This window comes from Castanea sativa, chromosome 10, assembly GCF_040712315.1.
Source record: "Castanea sativa cultivar Marrone di Chiusa Pesio chromosome 10, ASM4071231v1".
Taxonomy (NCBI): Eukaryota; Viridiplantae; Streptophyta; class Magnoliopsida; order Fagales; family Fagaceae; genus Castanea; species Castanea sativa.
Genome location: NC_134022.1, coordinates 35,880,116 through 35,902,141, shown reverse-complemented (window position 1 = coordinate 35,902,141; position 22,026 = coordinate 35,880,116). Strand labels below are relative to the sequence as shown.

General features: G+C 37.4%; 2 protein-coding genes across 2 annotated transcripts; both read left to right on the top strand.

Annotated features, from left to right (window-relative positions):
- The first annotated feature begins 10,765 nt into the window (after window positions 1-10,765).
- On the top strand, window positions 10,766-12,201 carry LOC142612453 (uncharacterized). The gene is made up of 3 exons (XM_075784545.1): window positions 10,766-10,886; window positions 10,968-11,323; window positions 11,398-12,201. Exons 1-3 carry the CDS (start codon window positions 10,766-10,768, stop codon window positions 12,199-12,201), a joined length of 1,281 nt encoding a protein of 426 aa, XP_075640660.1.
- Window positions 12,202-14,333: 2,132 nt separating this feature from the next.
- On the top strand, window positions 14,334-15,179 carry LOC142612452 (uncharacterized). Its single transcript, XM_075784544.1, has one exon. The coding sequence runs from the start codon at window positions 14,334-14,336 to the stop codon at window positions 15,177-15,179; it is 846 nt and encodes a 281-aa protein (XP_075640659.1).
- The last annotated feature ends 6,847 nt before the right edge of the window (window positions 15,180-22,026 follow it).

Below are 22,026 nucleotides of genomic sequence, written 5' to 3'. Positions count from 1 at the left end.
AATGACAAGGAGTTAGTTCGGATGCAGCCTTTTTCTTTTAGTTTTTTTAGCTTACATACTTTGGAGCCTCATTAATTGTTAGGTACATCTGCGTACTTTTTCCCAACTCTCGACAAATAAATTTTTAGCCAAAAGCTGCATCCAAATGAACACAAGGTGTTGAAGCTCATGGGCCATCATAACATGACATATCCTAATCCCTCCGCCTACCTTGTCTTTGCCACCTTGGTTTAGTTTGCGCCATAGGTGGATTGGCACTTATCGTTTAGATTTATATCCTTTAATAGTTGGCTCAAATGGAAAATAATCATCTATTCAATTTTATTTCCTTCCTGCTTCTACTTTTTTAGTCTAAAAATTAATTAATTAATAATCTATTCTCTCTATCATTTTCTGTCCCTGTACCTTTTCCACTTAACCAACCACACCTTTTCCACTCATTTGCAAAGTTAAAAACACCAACTATCACATCTTGGGAATTTTGAGGTAAGCGCACGTGGTGGGTATAAAGGTCGGTCCAATTAATTGGGCCAGCATTAAGAAATTTGAGCACAAATAAGTACGGATTTTTGTAATCCCAGATCAATAAGCGCACGTGGTGGGTAAACCCAAACTACCGAATGAACGTATTCACACGTGGCATCTGAACTCTAATTACTGAATTCAAAGATTAATCTTTGACTTTGATCTTATGCGCCGAGAAAATGGAACTAGAAAAGGGTTGAGTATCTACGCTGGCTGTTTTGTTTGTTTAAAGCTAAAATTTGACGAATATGATTAAATTTCTTTGTTAGTTTTAATGGTGCAACAACTTGGAAGTAACAAATAAATTTTCGTTGCCTTATTTTTTTACTTTTGTTTTCATTTTCTACTTTATTGACAGAGGAGAATGAAGATATCTCATTATTTCAATTATTGTGGACATGTAATAAATGAGGCAAGGGAATTATAGTAACTTTATATAGAAAGATCGAAAATTGAAGTCATAGGAGTAGTGTACCTAATTTACTATAGCCGGATTCCATTGCCTCCAAAAGTTGCATTGAGGACCACATCAATTAAGATTGTATTAATTACACCACCAACTTTCACTCAAACCTTCCATTTAGTATTTAATGTGATGTGGCTAATCCCTCGACAGAATTTCCAACTAATTGAGAAGAGCACCCGTGTTAACAAAATAGGCATGAGCCTGTTACATCTAGTCAAAAGTAACAGAAGGCGATTCAACACGAGTCATTAGAGGTATTTTGGGGTGCAAAAACACTTTTGAAGTTCATTTTCATAAATTCTCTCTCTTTTTTCTCTAATTTAAGCTTTAAAGTGTTTACTGCCCGGCTATCATGATACCGTGCTCTATTTATGGATGAACAAGTGATACTATACTTCATCTAGAGCTTCTAATTTCCTACCCCACACTTACTAAATTAACCAAAGTTCGTATTTTACCGCTTAACAGTTATTATGAATTTCCTAGTGCTAGCTCATGATTCATGAACTTCAGATTTGCCTCTTCGTGAGAATAAAAAAGGGATAGGTTAATGCCGTTAGGCCCATTACCTTTAAAAAAAAGGATGAGTGTTTTTCAAACCAAAAAAAAAAGGTTGAACAACAACAACAACAACAACAACAATAATAATAATAATAATTATTATTATTGTTGTTGTTGTTGTTCAACCTTTTTTTTTTTTGTTTGAAAAAAACTCATCTGGAAAATGACATTAGATTGCGAGGGAAACATCTGGATTGAAAATGATAGTTTTCTAAAATAAAATAAAATAATTAAAAAAAAAAGATTTGAAAATGATGGAGCACCTATATCTCCTAAAAAAAAAGATGGGAGTATCAGTAGTTTCGTGCATGCCAATAAAAGCATTGGCCTTTTTCAAACCATAGGACTTTAGAGTTAGATCCTTTCATACAATAAATGCATGTTAAAGATTTTTTTAAAACTTTATATATATAAATATATATATATATATATATATATATATATATATATATATATATATACACACACATATATACAAGATAGGCATTCTACTCTAATTTAATCTAAGTGTATATGTATGTTTTACTAAAAAAAATGTATATGTGTGTAAAGCTTCCTTCTGGAGACTTGAATTCCGGCCCTTACCCCCCACACTCCACAAAAACTTATACTTGTGAAGTGAGCATCGCATCAAGAGTGCGCAGTGGTAAAAAAAAAAAAAAAAAAATTTAAACATGTTATAAAGAATAAAGATTCAAAAACACTAATAAAGAGTTTTGTAGTTTAAAACCCTAGAAGTTGGTTTAGTGGTTCTCAATGAGATTTTGAATTTAAACTTCTAATCATTATCTTAGGTTCACTCCTAAGAAAATCCTCTATGTAAGCATTTGTTGTGTCTGCGTGGAAAGAGCGGACTACCCACATTCAAGGGAAAAGTAAAATACTCGATGAGGTATGAAAAGCTATTTTAGACCACACAAAAAAATAAAAATAAAAAAGAGTTTTGAAGTTTAATGATATTGTGTGGTTATTAAAAAGTGATTAAATTATGTAAGGATGTGGTGTAAAACTCATGTTTTATCCCTCCAATCTCAACATGCAACATCATCTTATCACATATTTAAGAAAAAGCACAACCACACCCAATCAATTCTAATACCTATATATAAATCCAACCAAATTGAGAGTTTGTTGAGATGTTATTAGGTGTAATATGATGTATTAAATTTTAAGTAAAATATTGATGCAGTAATCACTTATTAGATAGTGTAAAATATATATTTTACACTCCATCCTTACCAAATTCGAGCTCTATTAAAAAACGTGTTTAGGCCCCCACAATGGGTTAACTATTAATTTTAACCAAGCAATTTGAATATAACCATGTTGTTAATTAATAGATATTCAAACCACAATGTTAATCGGAAAAAATTTAGCTACAAAATTGGTTGTAGCCTTAGGCTACAACCTAACTCAATAAAATAAACATTACTACATATTTTGAAAATCTAACCGTTGAATTGTATGTTCTTTATGCTCTTAATACACATATCAAATTTTATGTCAATTGGATATTATATACTATATGATCTATAAGCTTATATTTTATACATAATTTTAAACTATAAAAACTAGCAATTTAAACAATTTATTGATGGCATAGCTATTGATCTTTAATTTTCTAGAAATTTTGCAAGTATGGATGATATAAGAAGAAGATGTAATCCAATGGTGCAATTCTTAAAATTCACCTCCAATAAAAAGATATTAAGATTACAACTAATTTTGTAGCTAAACTTTGTCCTATGGATAAACTATAAAACACATAAACACAATGGCACATAGATAAGCATACATTCACATGAAAATCCAAATGGTAAAAACACCATGGGATCTAACCTAACTCGTCAAATCCATTATGATGTATGAAGGTTGTTATGGTACAAACTATCTCACTACACTTCCCGTACAAATAGGTAGATATTTTACATGAGCTCATTGCTCCTACTAACAACTATAGACTCCTACCTTGTTTCTTCACTACCACCTTGATGCCACTAGTCAATTTGCCAACTGCAAAACCAATCTCTTAATCATTCCAAGACTTATGCTATGTTTGGATGTTGGGAGAAGGAGGGGGAGTAGAATAGAGGGAGGGAGAGTAATTAAATTACCTTGTGTTGGATGTTTTGTAAGGAAGAAGGGGGGGGATTTGAAGGGCTTTGGAGGGGTTTGAACTACTTCTATCCCCTCATTTTTAATTCCCCCAAATTGGAGATTTTTGAAAGGAAAGTAGAGCATAAAAATGTTTGACCAAATGAATTACCAAATTTGCCCTTACTATATTAACAAAATTACAAATGAAAAGACTAATTATTCATTTCCCCCTTACTTAATTTTAAAAACATTTAAACAAGATGGAGGATAATCAATCCCATCTACTCTCTTCTCCACTACTCTTCTTTCCTCTACTCTCCTCTCTCTCAAAACTTCCAAACATAGCGTTATTGAAGATTTGTCTTGATCTTTGTGATTTCAACTAGCACTCTAACAACATGGGTGACGATCTTTGTGTTTTCAAATAAGGAACCTCTCAAGGATAATCAATGAGAGAGGTAGGAAGACAAAATAAAGCTCTTAAAAGATTTTTCTCTATTTAGTGTAGTTGTCCTCTTCTCATAAGATTAAGATTGAAATAGCGTTTAAATACATTAGTGTTTGGGCTTGAAGTGGCTACACACACATCCCTAAAAGCAAAAATCAGAGTTTCTTCTTGGATTACCATTCTAGCATGATCAAGCTTCTGAATCTCGCTCAATCGAGGTGTTCGTTCTTGCACTATAAATAGAAAGCTTTAGTCTTTAGCCCTCGTTACAATATCTCAAAATATAAAACTCTAAGTTAGAAAGAAATTTGTCATGCAACTAGCCAACATTAAAAATCCTAACCGTTAACCCATTTAAAATAAAATGTATTCAATTTTTTCCATCCCACTTATTGTAAGGGGAGAGAGTAAAATATATGCACTAAAAAAATAAAAATATATGCATTTAAAACAATTTGAATGTTGGATATGTCAAGATGTTGGAAATGATACATAATTTATCAATTATAAATTATAAAGGATAAATTACGTATTGTTCTTATTTTTTACACCATATTTTAATTTGGCCCCTAACATTTTATTTGTGTCAATTTAATCTTTAATATTTCAATATCATGTCAATTTAGTCTTTATTATTATTTTTTAAATGAAAATTATTGACATGGCCAAAATAAAAAATTATTTTATTCAAATTAACAAAAGTTAATTTTTTATTTTGACTGTTAATCACGTTTGTAATTTTCATTTAAAAGATAATGATAATGACTAAATTGACACAATATTAAAAAATTATTGAATAAATTAACATAATTAAAAAATTAATGATAAAATTAAATTAAAATATAGTATAAAAATTACAGTAATTTTTCCATTAAAAATAATTCCGGCTCTGGGCCATAGGACATGATCAATACGATTTCAAGTTTTCGACAACTTCAATCACTCATTACTGACAACATGAAACAGCAGAGCCAACATGAAAAGAAGTGCTTGTTTTGTTTGGTTTGACTTGTTTAATTTAGTTTATTTGTTTATATATAATTTTTTTTAAAACCTCATTTATTTAAAGTACAAATGTATTTTTATTCAATTTAATTTTAAACAAAATAAGTCTATATAATAAAAATAAACTATACCAAATCAACACATTGAAGATATATTGAAACACAAGGATTGTCCTGTGGTATGTATAGATTAGAGGCACAATAATTTCAAAAAAGCATTAGCATTACGAATATATATAGTCAAGTTTTAAAAATACTGAATTTACATGGTAGTTAACAGTATCTTACGAAGAGAAATTAGTAAGGAGATTTTTTTGAATTGTATCTTGGGCTATTAGCACAACTAAAATAAGTGTTATGTCCACACGTAGGAGAGAAATAGAGGTGTAGGCATCATGTGATCTCGTGTAAGGTCCTAATGTTCACTACTTTTCATCTTTCTCAATTTTAGACAAGGAAAATAGTTACATGAACATATAAAGGCAAAGCATATGTGAATGTAATCAGCCTTTTATGGACCATTGCAGGTGTGGTTAGGTGGTAGAAATTTTCATATTACTTCATATGATACTTGGTAGTACTTGGACAATTCAAATTGTAGTGCTTCAAAGAAATATTTTGTGTCCATCATGATAGTCCAATCAAGACCTCGATGGAACACGTAGTATTATTTACTATCGATAATCTTTTTTTTGGACTAAAATTTACTGCCGTTAATCAGTGGTGGCTCCTGAAATTTTTTCTAATGTGGTCATTAAAAAACTTAAATTATACAAAATATAATAAAAAGATAGTTATATCTCATTATCAACACTACAACTTATATCTCATTTAAAATTTTAGTTTTTTTTTTAATTTTTCTTTTTGTTTGTAAAGGCCCAAATAAATTTGACTACAAGCTTAGTTGTAACCTAAAACTACAATTTTCACTAAACAAATTAACATGGCTATATATTTTGAAAATCTAACTGTTGAATTTTATGTTTTTTATATTCTTAAAACACATGTCAAATTTCATGTCAATCGGATGTTATTTACTATTTAATCTCTAAACTTATTTTTTGCGTATAATTTTAAACTACAAAAACTTGAAAATTAAACATTTAATTGATGACATTATTGATCTTTAATCTTCTTGAAGTCTTGCAAGCATAAAGGATATAAGAAAAAAAAAATTCTAATTGTTGTATTGTCAAAATTCATATCCAATAAAAAAATATTGAGTGAAGTTATAGTCTTAGTGTACAGCCAAGTTTGTTATTAAACCTTGTCCAAAGTTTAATTATATTGGGGCTAAAAAATGTAGGGTGATCATGCATTTTTTTAAAGGTAAAAAAATCATAAAATTTTAAATTTTATATATAATAATTACTTTTTTTCCAGGCTAGGGTGATATGACCCTATAACCATCATGACTCTAAGGCTGCATTTTTTTGGACTGAAAACCCTTTCAGGAAATCATTTTACGCGTTTACGTGTGTTTGGCATCCACGGAAAATTCGGTCAATGGAAAATCATTTACGGTTTGACTGGACAATACGCCCCTTCCGACGGAAAATCATTTACAGTTTTATTTTACCTTCAAAAAATTTCTAGAAACCACACCAGAGAGCTCGAGCACACTCCTCACACGGTCCAAAACCCATCTCCAAACTATTTCCAGAAAAACCCATCTCCAAACCATTTCCCACGGTCCAAAACCCATCTCCAGAGAAATCCATCTCCAAACCATTTCCAGAAAAACCCATCTCCAAACCATTACCTTCAAACCATTTCCAGGAAAAAAACAGAAAAAAGAACCGAACCAAGATCGACTCCAACGCCGTGCAATCTCACCGTTCGGGCTGTGCCTCTCACCGCCGATCAAGCAAAGATCGATCCAACGTCACGCGATCAAGCAAAGATCGATCCCCGCCGCGTGATCTCGCCTTCGCCGTCCATTGCGTGATCTCGCCTCCACCGCGTGTCTCGCCTTCGCCATCGATCGCGAGATCGATGCCTCCACCGCGCGATCGAAGCCTTCGCCTTCGATCCCACGATCTCTCCTCTCTCTCTCTTCCTTCTTCTCTCCCGGATTTGATGATTTTTTATTTTTTTTGGGGTTTTGTTTGTTTTGTGTTTCTCTGAGAAATGATTTTTATATATTGATTGGAAGCTAAGAAAATGTGAGCAATAAGGAGAAAATGTGTTTTTTATAATATTTTCAAGAACACAACCAAACACTTGAAAATATTTTTCAAAGTATTTTTTAAAATGCCACCAAACACCTAAAAATATTTTTTTTTCCCGAAAATATTTTCACCTGAAATTATTTTACACTCGGAAAATATTTTACACCCAAACAAACGCAGCCTAACATGAAGCCGCCAGTGCCGTTAATCACATGGAATGAAGTCTACAAGTTCATATTAGAGAATTTTATTTGGAAAAAAAAATATTAGCCTCTAATAAACCCCACAATTGGGAGGGTGGTTAGCATATATACATAGGAAGCCCAACAAATTCGTAGGTCTTAGGCGATGTATTTAAATGATATTTTTTTGTTATCATTTAAATAATATTTAACTAGTGTTTAATATCATTATTTTTTTTATAACAAAACTATATTCTTTTTATTTTGTAATATGCTTTTTATTTATTTTTTGAAAAAATGCTAAATTTATAACAAATTTTACTATAAAAACACTTAGAATATAATAAACAAGTATTTGAATGAATGATGTACGGGCCTCACCCCCCGTCAAGCCCAATCGCCCTAAGGCCCATGAAGACTAACTCTTATAAGAGCCCCACGCTGATCACACATGGTAACGCATGTGCCGTCCAAGAGTTTTGAGCTCGGAGTGCTCCAAACAGCCTGTGACGTGCCCCTGCCGAGCATAGAACTTACCTGCGGGGTTAGTCCCAACGCCACTATCATTATCTCTTTCCCGCCACCAAACATCCACTTAGATGAAACAGTATTGGACCTCCCTTCCATTGCCTAGGGAACACCCCTGCCGAGCATCAAACCCAGTGGTGGAGCCAGTTCCAATGCCACTCTCATTTCCTCCCACTCCCAACTAAACCCCCACTTATGGGTAATAGTATTGGACCCCTCCTTGCACCTACCAAGGGAATAATCATGACCGTTCCACTAAGTTTGGCTATAAATAGGCAGGGAAGAATCAGTTGAAGAGGTTGGTAATTCTAGAGTGGAGAGACTAGAGAAAGTAATACTAATCATCCGTAGGAAAGAGAGGAGAGTGTTAGTGGGAAAAGAGGGGAGACTCAGGAAACGGGCCTACCGAGCATAGCGCCACCCGTGGTAGGAAATCCAAAAGCCTACTATACAAATAGATTGTGAGCCCAAACTCCTTCGAGGCCCAGCAGCCTTATTTTGGGACGCACAAATGATGTTAGAGATATTATAGATTTTACAATATGAGGCTTACACAAATGTATCACAAATTGCAAAAAGTATTTCAAAAATGCATTTAATAAGTTGTTGACGTCCACAAATCATATTAATTGTCACATCAATTTGTAAAGATTTTAAAGTAAAACTTATAATATATATTTCTTACATTTTCCTATCTAAATTATTTATTGTGATTAATAACATATATATTTGTAAGATTCATGCATTTAAAATTGTATTATATCTATTATTACTTAATTATTTGACACTTTCGAAAGTACAAAAAAAGATCTATATCTCAAAAAAATATATTAAATCCTATCCCAAAATTTGAGAACCTTTAACTAGGGGCCTAGGCGTTGGCCTAACTGGGCTAGGCCTATGGCCGGCCTGCATACATAATGGCTTTTCTTTCCCCACCAAAACCTTTTCCCACCCCCCCCCCCCTACCTACCTAAACGACCTTATTAATTCATAAGGGTTGTGCAGTATGCACCACGCAACAAGAACAGTCGCCTGTCATTATTAACACAGACATCTTGCGTGCTCCACTAGCTAACCTAGTTGACAAATATTTTTATTTTCCATTCGTGCAATATACGGACTCTTCTTCACTTTTTTCCACGAGAAGAAAATAAAAGAAAACTCGTCATGATCACTAAGCATTATCTTAATTTATTTTTTTCCCTGTTAAAAATAAACTATACCAATATATGTTCTACTTCATTATTTTCTTGTGTTATTATTATTATTATTTTTAGAGTTATTTTATTGTGTTATTATTATTATATTATTGTGCATTTTTTGTATGATAGTCACTTCATAAGTATAAGTGTTTGTAGAGTATAAGAGGTAATGATCGAAGTTCAAATCTACATGAGTGAACTTCATACATATAGTCATATATACAGTTAGATTAGTTTAAAGTAAAATTTTAATTTTGTGTAAAATAATAAAAATATTATCATAACTCTGTTTTGCATTACAGTTATGCCAATAGGGTATTTACTTTTCTTTCTTCAATATTAAACTCTTTTTTTTTTTTTTTGAAATCATTATTAAACTCAAAGTAAATATACTTCATTATATTCATAAATACCAAGATATTTCTTTAATAAAGGAAATCCCAAAACCAAAATAAGTCTTGAATTTCACGATGAGAAAGAGAATCTTTTTTTTTTTGAGCTGGTTCTTCACAATGACAACGAAATTTAGAGATATGAGAAAGACATATCTCATAATATAAAAATAGGCTATCAAAAAAAAAATTATATAAAATTAGGAATATTGTGTATTTTTTCTTTTAGTAAAAAAAAAAAAATGTATTGGCCCAAACACTAAATTTGTGATCTGAAAAGTTTATGACTATAATATAATTTTTGACAACATTGGACCGTTGCACGTTGTGCAATTATTAGCTAAATTCATCGATAAGGTTAAAAAGAAATGTCTGTCATAAAGGAAAACCATTAACAAGTCTTGCATTTCACAATAATAAACCCATTACCCTTCACAACAATGAGATTTAGAGATCAGAAAGAGATATCTCACTGTATAATCAGGAATAGTTTGTGTATGTACTATATATAAACAAATTGACAAGAAAATGACTTCAATCTTTGCATTTGACAAACAACAAAATTTTTGAATTGAAAATTTCATGACTGTTGTGAGGACCCGAGGACCCGAAGACTTAAAGACCCGAAGACATACTGGGAAGCGTAAGGAATAGAGGAGAATAAAAGTCAAGGACCTGAGGATGAAGTGGGATTGTCTAGAAAAGTACGAAAGGTAGATTGGGGAAGTATGAGGTATATTGCAAATATCTGGGTTGTGATAGATAACTATGAACGTTACATTGAATGTTCTGCACCAAGCTTTCTAGCCGCATTAAATAGGGAGTATCAGCTTTATCCGTTGCATTAATGTGAAAATGACCTGAACAGTATAAGGCACAGAGTCAGAGCTTTTCTCCATTACCGACTACAAGGGAATGGACAAATGTCAGTAAATGGGGTTGATTAGATGAGAGGTGTATGACTGAGATAGTAAAGGCAAGGAGTATAAATAAGAGAGGAGAGAAAAAGGGAAGAAGGGAATCAGAATGCCATAAACTTTGTTGTTGATACCCTTTCTACCAATTCATTGTTTTGGGCCTTGAATTATTAAACGCTATTATTGTTGGGCTTGTGCATGATTTTTGGTCCTTACAATTAGCGTCGTCTGTGGGAACAATAAAGTGGGAAGTTCTGGTTTGAAGGTGAATGGCGGAGGTGAATCAGGAAAGGGAAGAATCAGTAGGTTCCCAAAAGGGAAACCCAGCTATAACCATGCAACGCGGGGATGGAAAGCAACATACCCCAAGTGTGGTGGTAGAATCGTATCGTAATGATCAAGTGGCTGGACGACGATCACAAACTGAGAGGCAAATGTCTCGTGATGATGTGTTGCAGCAAATGTAATCAGAGATAGATTATCTGCGCAAACGCTTAGAACGTAGGAAGCGTGGTAGGAGGAGCCCGTCTTACTCATTCAATGATAGCTCTGAGGAAAAACGAGGAGGAAATGATCATCAAGCATCTAAGTCTCTTCCCAGTGAGTCCCGTTTGATTACTTCTTCTGGTGGCAGGGCAAAGAGGAGGGAGGAGACGCGAGGTGAGGATGGGTCATATCAAGGTGAGGGGAATGATGCAATGGGTAAAGCCTTGAGGCAAATCTCTAAATCCCCTTTCGTGGCTCAGATAAATAAGGCAAAACTCCCCCATAGATTTTCTCAACCTATATTTACCATTTATAATGGCAGGACTGATCCTGTAGAACACGTCAGTCATTTTAATCAAAAGATGGCAGTTTATTCAAATAATGAAGCGTTGATGTGTAAAGTTTTTCCTTCCAGTTTGGGACCAGTGGCCATGCGATGTTTGATGTTTTGGAGGAAGGTTCCCTAAAGTCCTTTGAAGAGTTGACGAGGGCATTCGGGGCTTGGTTCATAACATGTAGTAAGGTCCCAAAGCCCTTGGATGCATTACTATTTATGGCAATGAGGGAAGGAGAAACGCTCAAAACTTATTCCGATCGGTATTGGGAAATGTATAATGAAATTGATGGAGATGTTGAAAATGTGGCTGTAAGAACTTTTAAGGTGGGGCTCCCTACGGAGCACGGATTGAGGAAGTCCTTGACAATGAAAGCAGCTGTAGACATGCGCCAGCTCATGGATCGTATAGACAAGTATAAATGGGTTGAGGAGGACCAGATTCAAAGCAAAGGTATAGCAAAGCTATTTCCGGAGAAGAAAGATCTTCGGGGAATGGGGTATCAAGGCAGTCGGCCTAGGCGAGATTTTTCAAGTTGTCCATTGCCAGCTGGAACTCCTTTGGTTAATTCATTGTTCAAGGAATCTATACATCAAATATTGGAGAAAATACGAGACGAACCATACTTTGGACAACCTAACAAGATGAGTGGAGATGCATCTTTGAGGAATCAAAGTCTTCATTATCATTATCATCAAGACAAGGGACATACCACAGAAGAGTGTCGGACGTTGCGTGACCATTTGAACCAATTAGCCAAGGCGGGAAAGCACAATCATTTCTTGTCTAGGCCGGACGGGCAAGTTGGACATCAAGGTACGAGAATGTATCGTGGAAATATCCCTCGACTAGCATTAGGCACCATTAACGTCATTTTGGCGTAGCCAAGAAGAGGAGCCGAGGATCCTTCTCGGATCATGTCCATGCATAGTAGGTTTGGGAATGAAGTCATGGAGGGAAGCAATCCACTGGCTAAAAGGATGAGGTTCTCGGCAACGCCAGTGTTGGGTTTTTTTGAGGAAGATAAGGAGGGAACATGTCAACCCCACTATGATGCATTGGTAGTAACTATTCGTATCGGGGGATATGACGTTAAACGAGTTTTGGTGGATGATGGAATTGGAGCGGAAATTATATATCTCGACTTGTTTAATGGTTTAAAGTTGAAAGATGAGGATTTGGAGAAGTACGATTCTCCGATAGTAGGATTTGATGGGAAACAGGTGATTCCGCGGGGGATTGGCTGCTTGTACAGGTTGAGGATGCAGAAGTCCAGGTTAACTTCATAGTAGTCAGGGCGTATTCACCTTACACGACCATTTTGGCTAGGCTTTGGCTCCATGCAATGGGGGCAGTTTCTTCAACTTTGTACGTAATGGTGAAATATCCTATCCAAGGAAGGGTGGGAGTATTACACGGCAGTCAGTCGGTAGTCAGGCAGTGTTTGATGTCTACAAGTGTTAGAACAGGGGGAAGGTTCAACAACGGGGGCAACTCTAAAAGCTTTATAGCAATTAAAGAAATCTGCTCGGGGGATGGGTATCAATGTGGATGGAGGTTTCGTTGAAGAACTGGACAAGATATTTATAGGAGAGGATAAGGAGAGATATTTTTAGGTGGGATCCCAATTGCCAGTATCGGAAAAAGAGGAATTAGTTAAGTTCTTAAAGGATAACATTGATGTTTTTGCACGGACGACCTATAATGTCCCGAGAATTGATCTAGAGTTCATTTGTCACCATTTGAATGTTAGTCCCAACGCAGTGCCCCGTAAGCAGCCTCCTCGGCATGCGTCCCAAGAGCATGCCGAGGCAGTAAAAGAGGAGGTTAATAAGTTAAAGCAAGCTGGGGCAATCAAGGAAATCTTTTTTCCTGAGTGGCTTGCTAACACAGTTGTGGTTAAAAAGAAGAACGGAAAGTGGAGAGTTTGTGTCGATTTCACTTATCTGAATAAGGCATGTCCAAATGACCCTCCCCTATTCCGAGAATTGATCAATTGGTAGATGCAACTGTTGGGCATCCTCGGATGAGTTTCCTAGATGCTTTTCAAGGTTATCATCAGATACCATTGTCATTGAGTGATCAGGAGAAGACAGCTTTTCGTGCTCCTAATGGCAATTACCATTATCGAGTAATGCCTTTTGGTCTTAAGAATGCAGGCTCCACTTATCAAAGAATGATGACTAGAATGTTTGAATTGCAGTTGGGGCGTAATATGGAAGCATATATTGATGACATGGTAATTAAGAGTAAAAGAGTAGGGGACCATTTGAGGGACTTGCAAGAAACCTTCTCAGTCCTTAGGAGGTATAAATTGCATTTGAATACTTCCAAGTGTTCTTTTGGAGTAAGTTCGGGAAAGTTTCTTGGGTATATGATAACGCATCGGGGAATTGAAGTTAATCTTGATCAGATTAAGGCTATCTTGGGGTTACATCCTCCTCGGAATCCTAAGGAGGTACAGAAGCTGACTGGTATGTTTGCGGCATTGAATCGGTTTATCTCGCGATCTGCAGACAGGTGTCGACCTTTTTATCACCTTTTGCATAAATGGAGAGATTTTCAATGGATGGATGAGTGTAATTTGGCTTTTGAGGATTTGAAGCAATATTTAGCGAATCCGCCAATACTATCACGGCCGGAGAAGGAAGATGTGTTGTATGCCTATTTGGCAGTTACAGATTATGCTATAAGTCTTTTCCTAGTACGGAATGATGATGGAATTCAAAAACCGGTGTATTACATTAGTAAATCTTTGCAAGAGGCCGAGAGGCGGTATTTACCTTTGGAAAAGGCTCTTCTAGCCATCGTACATGCAACAAGGAAGCTTCCCTATTCTTTTCAAGCCCATACGGTAGTGGTACTTACCCAATTGCCTTTGCAAGCTCTCATGAGGAAGTCAGATTACACTGGTCGCATGGCTAAGTGGGGAACAAGGCTTGGAGCTTATGATGTTAAGTATATGTCCTAGACAGCTATTAAAGGACATGTTCTTGCTGATTTCGTGGCTGAATTTATGGAGGGTGGCATTAGGCAGGAAGATGTTATGCTAGTCGTGATGTCTATTGGGCCTGGGAGTGTCCTTTTTTGGGAAGTTTATACGGATGGGGCATCTAATCGAAAGGGAGCAGGGATTGGAATTGTGTTGATCACCCCTGAGAAATTAGTCATGGAAAACTCATTACGGCTAGGGTTTGTAACCACTAATAATGAGGCCGAGTATGAAGCTCTCCTGACAGGCGCTCAAATGGTTAGGCATCTGGGAGGAGAAATAGTTGAACTTTATTGTGATTCTAGATTAGTTGTCGGACAAGTTAACGAAGAATTTGAGGCAAGAGATGAAAGAATGAAAAAATATCTCAACCGAGTCAAAGGGGTGTTAGGCATGTTTAAAAGTTTCAAAGTAAGACAAATTCCAAGAGGGCAGAATGCTCATGTCGATTCGTTGGCCATGATAGCCACATCCTTGGGCTCAAAGTTACCGCAGACGGTGATGGTAGAGGATTTGATGACTTCTAGTCTTATTGGCATCCCGGCAGTTGGGGTTCACAGCATTCACGTTGGCCCGAGCTGGATGGATCTGATTGTGACCTTCTTGAAACATGGTATGTTACCCGAGGACAAAGTGGAAGCAGATAAGGTACGGAGAAGTGCCTCCCGTTACTGGCTTTCTAAGGAGCATAAGTTGTACAAACGTTCTTACTCAGGGCTATATCTACTCTGCGTGCATCTTGAAACTGTTGAGCCTTTATTCGAAGAGTTGCATGAGGGAATATGTGGAAGTCATACTGGGGGAAGATCGTTAGCCCATAGGGCCATGAATCAAGGATATTGGTGGCCAAATATGCAGAAGGCCTCCTAGGAGTATGCAAGGAAGTGTGACCAATGTCAAAGGTTTGCACCAAACATTCATCAACCAGGGGGAGTCTTAAATCTATTATCTAGTCCATGGCCTTTTGCTAAGTGGGGCTTGTATATCGTCGGACCTTTTCCTCGGGCAACTGGTAATAGAAGGTGGCTCTTTGTCGGCATGGATTATTTTACTAAGTGGGTGGAAGCTGAACCATTAGCTAACTTCAGGGATGCAGATGCTAAGAAGTTTATTTGGAAGAATATTGTAACTCGCTTTGGAGTCCCGCATACTCTGAATTCCGACAATGGACTTCAGTTTGACAGCAAGGCTTTTTGTAGGTATTGTGGGGATCTGGGAATAAGGAATGGATACTCAACACCGGCCTACCCTCAAGGAAATGGTCAAGCTGAGGCTACAAACAAGGTCATTTTGGCGGGGTTAAAGAAGCGATTAGACGATTCTAAAGGAAGATAGGTAGAGGAGTTGCCTCATGTGTTGTGGACTTATCGTACTACCTCCCGAAGATCAATGGGCGAGACACCCTTTTCAATGACATATGGAATGGAGGCGGTAATCCCGTTGGAGTTAGGCTTCCCCACCTTGAGATCTAATCAGTATAATGTTGAAAGCAATCATGACATGCTATGCGATAGTTTAAATACTACTGAAGAAAGAAGAGAAGTAGCCAGTGTGAAGGTGGGCAGCTACCAATAGAAACTCAAGCAAACATATGATAAAGGAGTGAAGTCGAGACCTTTAGTACTAGGAGATTTGGTTTTGAGAAAAGTGGTGGGGACAACAAAGAATCCTGCCTGGGGTAAGTTAGGGCCTAATTGGGAAGGACCGTATAGAATTATGTCTGTAGCAGGTGTGGGGGCTTATCGTTTAGAAGATTTAGATGAAAAAGTAGTCCATCGCCCCTGGAATGTAAGCAACTTACGACATTATTACTATTAAAGGAAGAACATTCTTTTGTATAAGTTGTAGGCCTGTCTTGTTTTATTAGTCTGTGCTTATTTATTGGAATAACTTATATCCAAGTGTTAAACTGATCTTAGCTCTTGTCCAGCTCCTTGGGCCACAAGTCTAAGAAAAATTAACACCCTAAGGAAAATCCAAGTGTTAAACTGATCTTAGCTCTTGTCCGGCTCCTCGGGCCATAAGTCTAAGAAAAATTAACATTCTAAGGAAAATCCAAGTGTTAAACTGATCTTAGCTCTTGTCCGGCTCCTCGGGTCACAAGTCTAAGAAAAATTAACACCTTAAGGAAAATCCAAGTGTTAAACTGATCTTAGCTCTTGTCCGGCTCCTCGGGCCACAAGTCTAAGAAAAATTAACACCCTAAGAAAAATCCAAGTGTTAAACTGATCTTAACTCTTGTCCGGCTCCTCGGGTCACAAGTCTAAGAAAAATTGACACCCTAAGGAAAATCTAAGTGTTAAACTGATCTTAACTCTTGTCTGGCTCCTCGGGCCACAAGTCTAAGAAAAATAAACACCTTAAGGAAAAGCCAAGTGTTAAATTGATCTTAGTTTTTGTTCAGCACCTCGGGTCACAAGTTTAAGAAAAATTAATACCGTTAAAAAAAAATCTGGAACCAAGCTTAGTCCTTAGCCGGCTTCTCAGGCCGTAAGATTAGGAGAAATTAACACTATACATAAGGCATTCCAAGTGTCAAGGTAACGAAAAGGTGTACTATAGGTATTATTTTGGCTTGCGTTGCAAAGTTGATGATCATGTTGTGTTTTATGTGTATATGAAAAGTTATTATTTTAGCAGTAAAGAATTGTAATCGACAATGAGCAAAAACAAAAATTTAATATTTGAACATCGCGATATGTTGACAATAAACAATATGCACCATTGGCACTACTATTAATTCCTTAAAGTCAATTTAACAAACAAACAAACAAAAAAAAAGGAGAAAAGCAACAGCATCAAATTCTAAACAACTGTTAACAAACTCTTGAACTTATATGTCAAGTGTTTGTTTGTTTCTCTTTAATGTTCTTTTTCTCTGGTTCCTTCTCTTTCTTCTTCTTTTTTGTCTGACCCATCTCGTTCGTATCAGCTTCATTTTCTACGTTCACCAGTTTGGTGTTGGGAGAAGGGTTCTCAACTATTTCTTTGCCCTTGGAGTGAACAGTGGAAGGTTCTGGATCCGGAGTGGTTGTAGATGAGGGAGGAATGGAACTGGAGTCACTTGTTGGTTTGGGAGGAGTAGGTGCCAGCTGTAGAGCAGAGGGGTAATACACGCTGTAGGGATTTCGGAGCTCAGATTCGGTGGATACTCTAGCAGCGTCTAAGGCCTGACCCCAAACTTCTAGACAGAATGCATGGGCGACACCTTTGAGTTGAGCTGTGAGGCTGTCAGCAACTTTCTTCATACCGACATCATATGCTGCTTGCTCGGCATCAGCTTTTTCCTGCTCCTTAGATGCTAATTCCTTTTGCACCTGTTTAAGCTCCACCACAGTAAGGGCTAGTCGGTTTTGGGCTTGTTTTTGGGCTTCAAGGGCAATATTTGCCTGTGACTCATAGCTTTGCAAGGCAGATTCTGCGTTCTTGTGAGCTTTTTCCACTTCGGCCAGTTGAATGAGGGTTTCCTTCAGATTCTGTTCTGCTTCATTTTGAGCCCTCACAGCGACTTCGGCGTTGTTCTCAGCTTTTCTGGCTAAGTCTAAGGAATGATCCACCCATTCCTCAGCCATGAACGAAGCCTGGACAGCCTATAATGTACACCAATTACGAAAGTCATATGAGTAACACTTTTAATAGTAATAAATATAAGATGATGTAGAATTGTGAAAGATACCTTAGCCAAGTCTTGTTTTAAAGACAGGAAGACTTCTTTTTTGCAGAAAGACCGCAGCTCAACCATGTCATCGGGAAGGCATAGGGCCTTTTACAAACACTCAGCCACCAAACTTGAGCTCCCTTTTTTCGGATCTTTTAGATTGGCATCATCAAGTACGGGGCTACTTGAGCTCAAGGTAAAACTGGGGCGCCAAACAAATACTTTCCTTGATTGATCACCATTGGTTTCCTTGGAAGACCCAGTATGAGTAGGCTTCTTGGAGTGGTTCTTTCCCGCCCGAGTATCCTTAAAAGGAATGTCGGGGTTCTCTCCTTCTTCGATCTCTATGATATATTTGCCACCTTGACCCCTTTTCCTTTTCTTGTCCACGGCCTCGGGGGGAGGGGTACATGTCACTACTGGGGTGACGGGATGAGGAGGTACGGTCACAGCAGGAGAAGAACTGCTGGCATGGGCTTGTAGCAAAGCCAGGAGATCGGGTTCTTTCTCTTGGAAGCCCATGTTACTTGTTGAAGGAAGTTATGAGTCGTGAGGGGTGTTTTCACGATAGAAAACTTCAAAGTCCTTATCCGTCACCTCAGGGCGACTTGGCTCGGAAGCTGAAGTTTTTTCCTCGTTCGCAAGATCAGTGGATTGCTCTTGGGAGTAAAGTAGTCTGGCTGCGAGAGGGGCGGGGAGTTGTGCGTCCTGTGTTCCTGCTGAAGGGGGCGTAGGTAGTAAGAAGTCAGGCACTGCAACGTCAATCCGAGCTAAACAAAGATCCCTGGCCCGGATTACGTTTTTTGGACTTTGAAAACGTTTGGTGGAAGGGGTGTAGCCGAGAATGACGTGGGCTGCTCTAAGTTGCCCGTCCCTGTGCAAAAATATTTCCGACCAGAGAATTCTGTTCAGATCCTGACGGTTTACAAAGGTTTTGTTTGGAGTGGTGTGGTAGTCGTCTGCAGTAAGGGATAAAATTTTTTAGGAAGAGTTAATCAATATTAGATTATAAAAGAAGACAATTGATATTCCTAAGTATCACGTCAGTCCTCGGGAACCCTACCTGGCACCCCATCTTAGGTAGGGCAGTGTAATCCGTCATGTCAATTCCCCGGGATGATGAGGTAATCCTCGTCCATGCCTTTGCTTGAGTTAGGCAAGCAAGAGATCAGCCTAACGGTTGGGACCCTACACTTCATGTAGTATTTGGTTTTTTTCCCCTTTTTGGCAATTGTTTTACATCATGCCAAGTTAAGTTAGTCCCCATTTTACGATTTAGGGCATCTACACATCTTAAGATCCTAAGGACATTGGGGGAACATTGGGCTGGGGTAAGTCTATAGTTTATAAGAAAATCCCGGGTCACCCTACCTATGGGAATTTCCATTCCGCCTTCAATAAAAGCGATCATGGGAATTAAAACTGACTCGGGTGGCTGGGGTAAAACTAGCCAATCTCCTTCCTCACAATATTGAATATCTACATCATCAGGAATCCTATATTGGGCCTTAAAAGCGGCCTTTACCTCATCCGTTTTCACTAATTTAGCGTATCTACCCATTAAACTTTATGACAAAAAGAGAAAAAATAAACAATGAAGGAGAAGCAATAGGAGAACTGACACACCTCTGAAGAATGCTTAAAACTGCTCCTCGGGAGGTCCTTTGCCTTTAATCTTTCAAAACGCCAAAATGAACCTCAGCCAGCCCCAAGTTTCGCTTTTATAAGGGTAAAAAAAGGGGCGGTAATTTTCCCGCTCACAAATGAGAGAGCAATCTGAACCGTACGATATTAATCCAGCCGTAGAACGTGCGGAGATAGGGAACCGCCTGACACCATAAATGATCCATCGTGGACTATGAGGCGTCAAGAGCGTGTCACAGGCAGTGAAAAGACGTTTGTACGTGTGAAAGCAAAATGCACGTAAGAAGTGTATCCGAGGAGTTAAAACTTGGCTATTAATTCGTGGTTAATAGCCCAAGTTTTAAGGGGCTATTGTGAGGACCCGAGGACCTGAAGACCTAAAGATCCGAAGACATACTGGGAAGCGTAAGGAGTAGAGGAGAATAAAAGTCAAGGGCCCGAGGATGAAGTGGGATTGTCCAGAAAAGTACGAAAGGTAGATTGAGGCTGTATGGGGTATATTGCAAATATCTGGATTGGGATAGATAACTATGAACGTTGCATTGAATGTTCTGCACCAAGCTTTCTGGCCGCATTGAATAGGGAGTACCAGCTTTATCCGTTGGATTAATGTGGAAATGACCTGAATAGTATAAGGCACAGAGCCAGAACTTTTCTCCATTACCGACTACAAGGGAATGGACAAATGTCAATAAATGGGGTTGATTAGATGAGAGGTGTATGGCTGAGATAGTAAGGGCAAGAAGTATAAATAAGAGAGGAGAGAAAAAGGGAAGAGGGGAATCAAAATGCCATAAACTTTGTTGTTGATACCCTCTCTACAAATTCATTGTTTTGGGCCTTGAATTGTTAAATGATATTATTATTGGACTTGTGCATGATTTTTGGTCCTTACAACTGTAGTGTAATTATTTGACAGCATTGGGCCGTTTCATGTTTTCTATTTCTTTAAAACAAAACGAATCAAATCATTCTAGGTTTTTTTGATAAACATGCTAAGTGTTCAACTACGAGATCTAATCATTAATAAATAAAAAGGTTAATAAGTCAAACCAACCAAAATAAAACAAAGAGTTTACGTTATTGTCATCTATTATATGGAGTGCGTCACAGAAGGAAGGAAGAACAAGGTGTTGAATATGGAGGAAAAGAAACAAATGAAATATGACCTACTCCACTTTCTTTCCACTATTATCGACAGAGACTATGCACATAATTTCCATTTCATTGGCTAGATTTCAATTTCCCTTCTTATATTTTTGATGCTTTTAATTTAATAGCCCACAACATCCTTTTCATTTTTGATTTTTCAGCCACACATGCCATAGCAATATATTCCTTTTTTTGGCATCAAAATAAAACATTTAGTCCCCCCTCTCTTCCTCATGAGACACTTAAATGAACTTCATTGCTTATTTTTATTTTTTAAATTTAATTGTTAAGTAAGAAAACAATGATTTGAATCCTGATTCCTTTTTTTCCCCCTGCACCAATCTATGCCCACCCAATTGTTATTTGATTACTACATTCTCTATAAAGCATTAGATAAATAATAAATAATTATTTATTATTAAAAAAGGCCCCTCTGCAATTAAAGCACATGCAAAACTATTAATTATAACCTAAAAGCGTTTGAATTCATTTGAAAAAAAAAACATCTGGCTCGATCTATTTCTATGCATCTAAAGGACCAAGGCCTTGTGTGGGGAGTAAAAGAACCCAAGTAAGCATATGTGCCATTGGGCTGCAACATAGATGGCCGACCTGCTCCAGGATTAAGCTCTATGATTTGGCCCATACGTCGAGGGTCCGGGGATATAGCCGAGGACGAGTTTTCTCCTCGGAAAAGCCCTAGAGAATTCAAAGTTTCATTATGAAGGTCAAAGCACAACTCTGGAAAGACCAGTGGTTAAAAGGGGACATCCTGAATCTTCTACATGCACCAGTATTAAAGAAAATATCAAGGGTAAAGGCTGCCACCTCCGCATTAAAGGCTCTGCACCTACCTCCCTGGCTGCATTAATGGGGAGGTGACCCCTGAATAGTGAGGTGGAAACTTCTAGTCATTGTTTGAAATGTATCAGGGAAAGAAGTATAAAAGGGGGGTAAAGGCCAAAGAAAAGGGGGCGGTAGCTAAGAAAGAAATTGAGAAAGTGTAATCTTCGAGGAAGAAGTAGAAATAATAAAGAAGTAGTCGTCGGCTCGAGTCCGAGGAGATCCATTGCAATTATTGTTCGTTGTTTACTTGTGTTTATTTATAAAAGTTTGTTATCAAGCTCCCAGTACTTCTAACCTAGGTTTCAAGCCCACACTCTACAAATTTTTATTGTTTAAGGTTCATTGGGCCTGAGCCCGTGATCATCTTTGGGTCCAGGTGCAATTGTGCACTTACACCTTGTTTATTGTAAATAAAAA

Excerpts from the sequence above, each read along its gene's own strand:
- LOC142612453 (XM_075784545.1), top strand. The coding sequence starts at position 10,766 with ATGGCGGAGGTGAATCAGGAAAGGGAAGAATCAGTAGGTTCCCAAAAG. Across the intron at positions 10,887-10,967 it reads TGTGGTGGTAGAATCGTATC|AGATAGATTATCTGCGCAAA; the intron begins GTAATGATCAAG and ends AAATGTAATCAG. Across the intron at positions 11,324-11,397 it reads GGACTGATCCTGTAGAACAC|TTTGGGACCAGTGGCCATGC; the intron begins GTCAGTCATTTT and ends TTTTCCTTCCAG.
- LOC142612452 (XM_075784544.1), top strand. The coding sequence starts at position 14,334 with ATGGAGGGTGGCATTAGGCAGGAAGATGTTATGCTAGTCGTGATGTCT.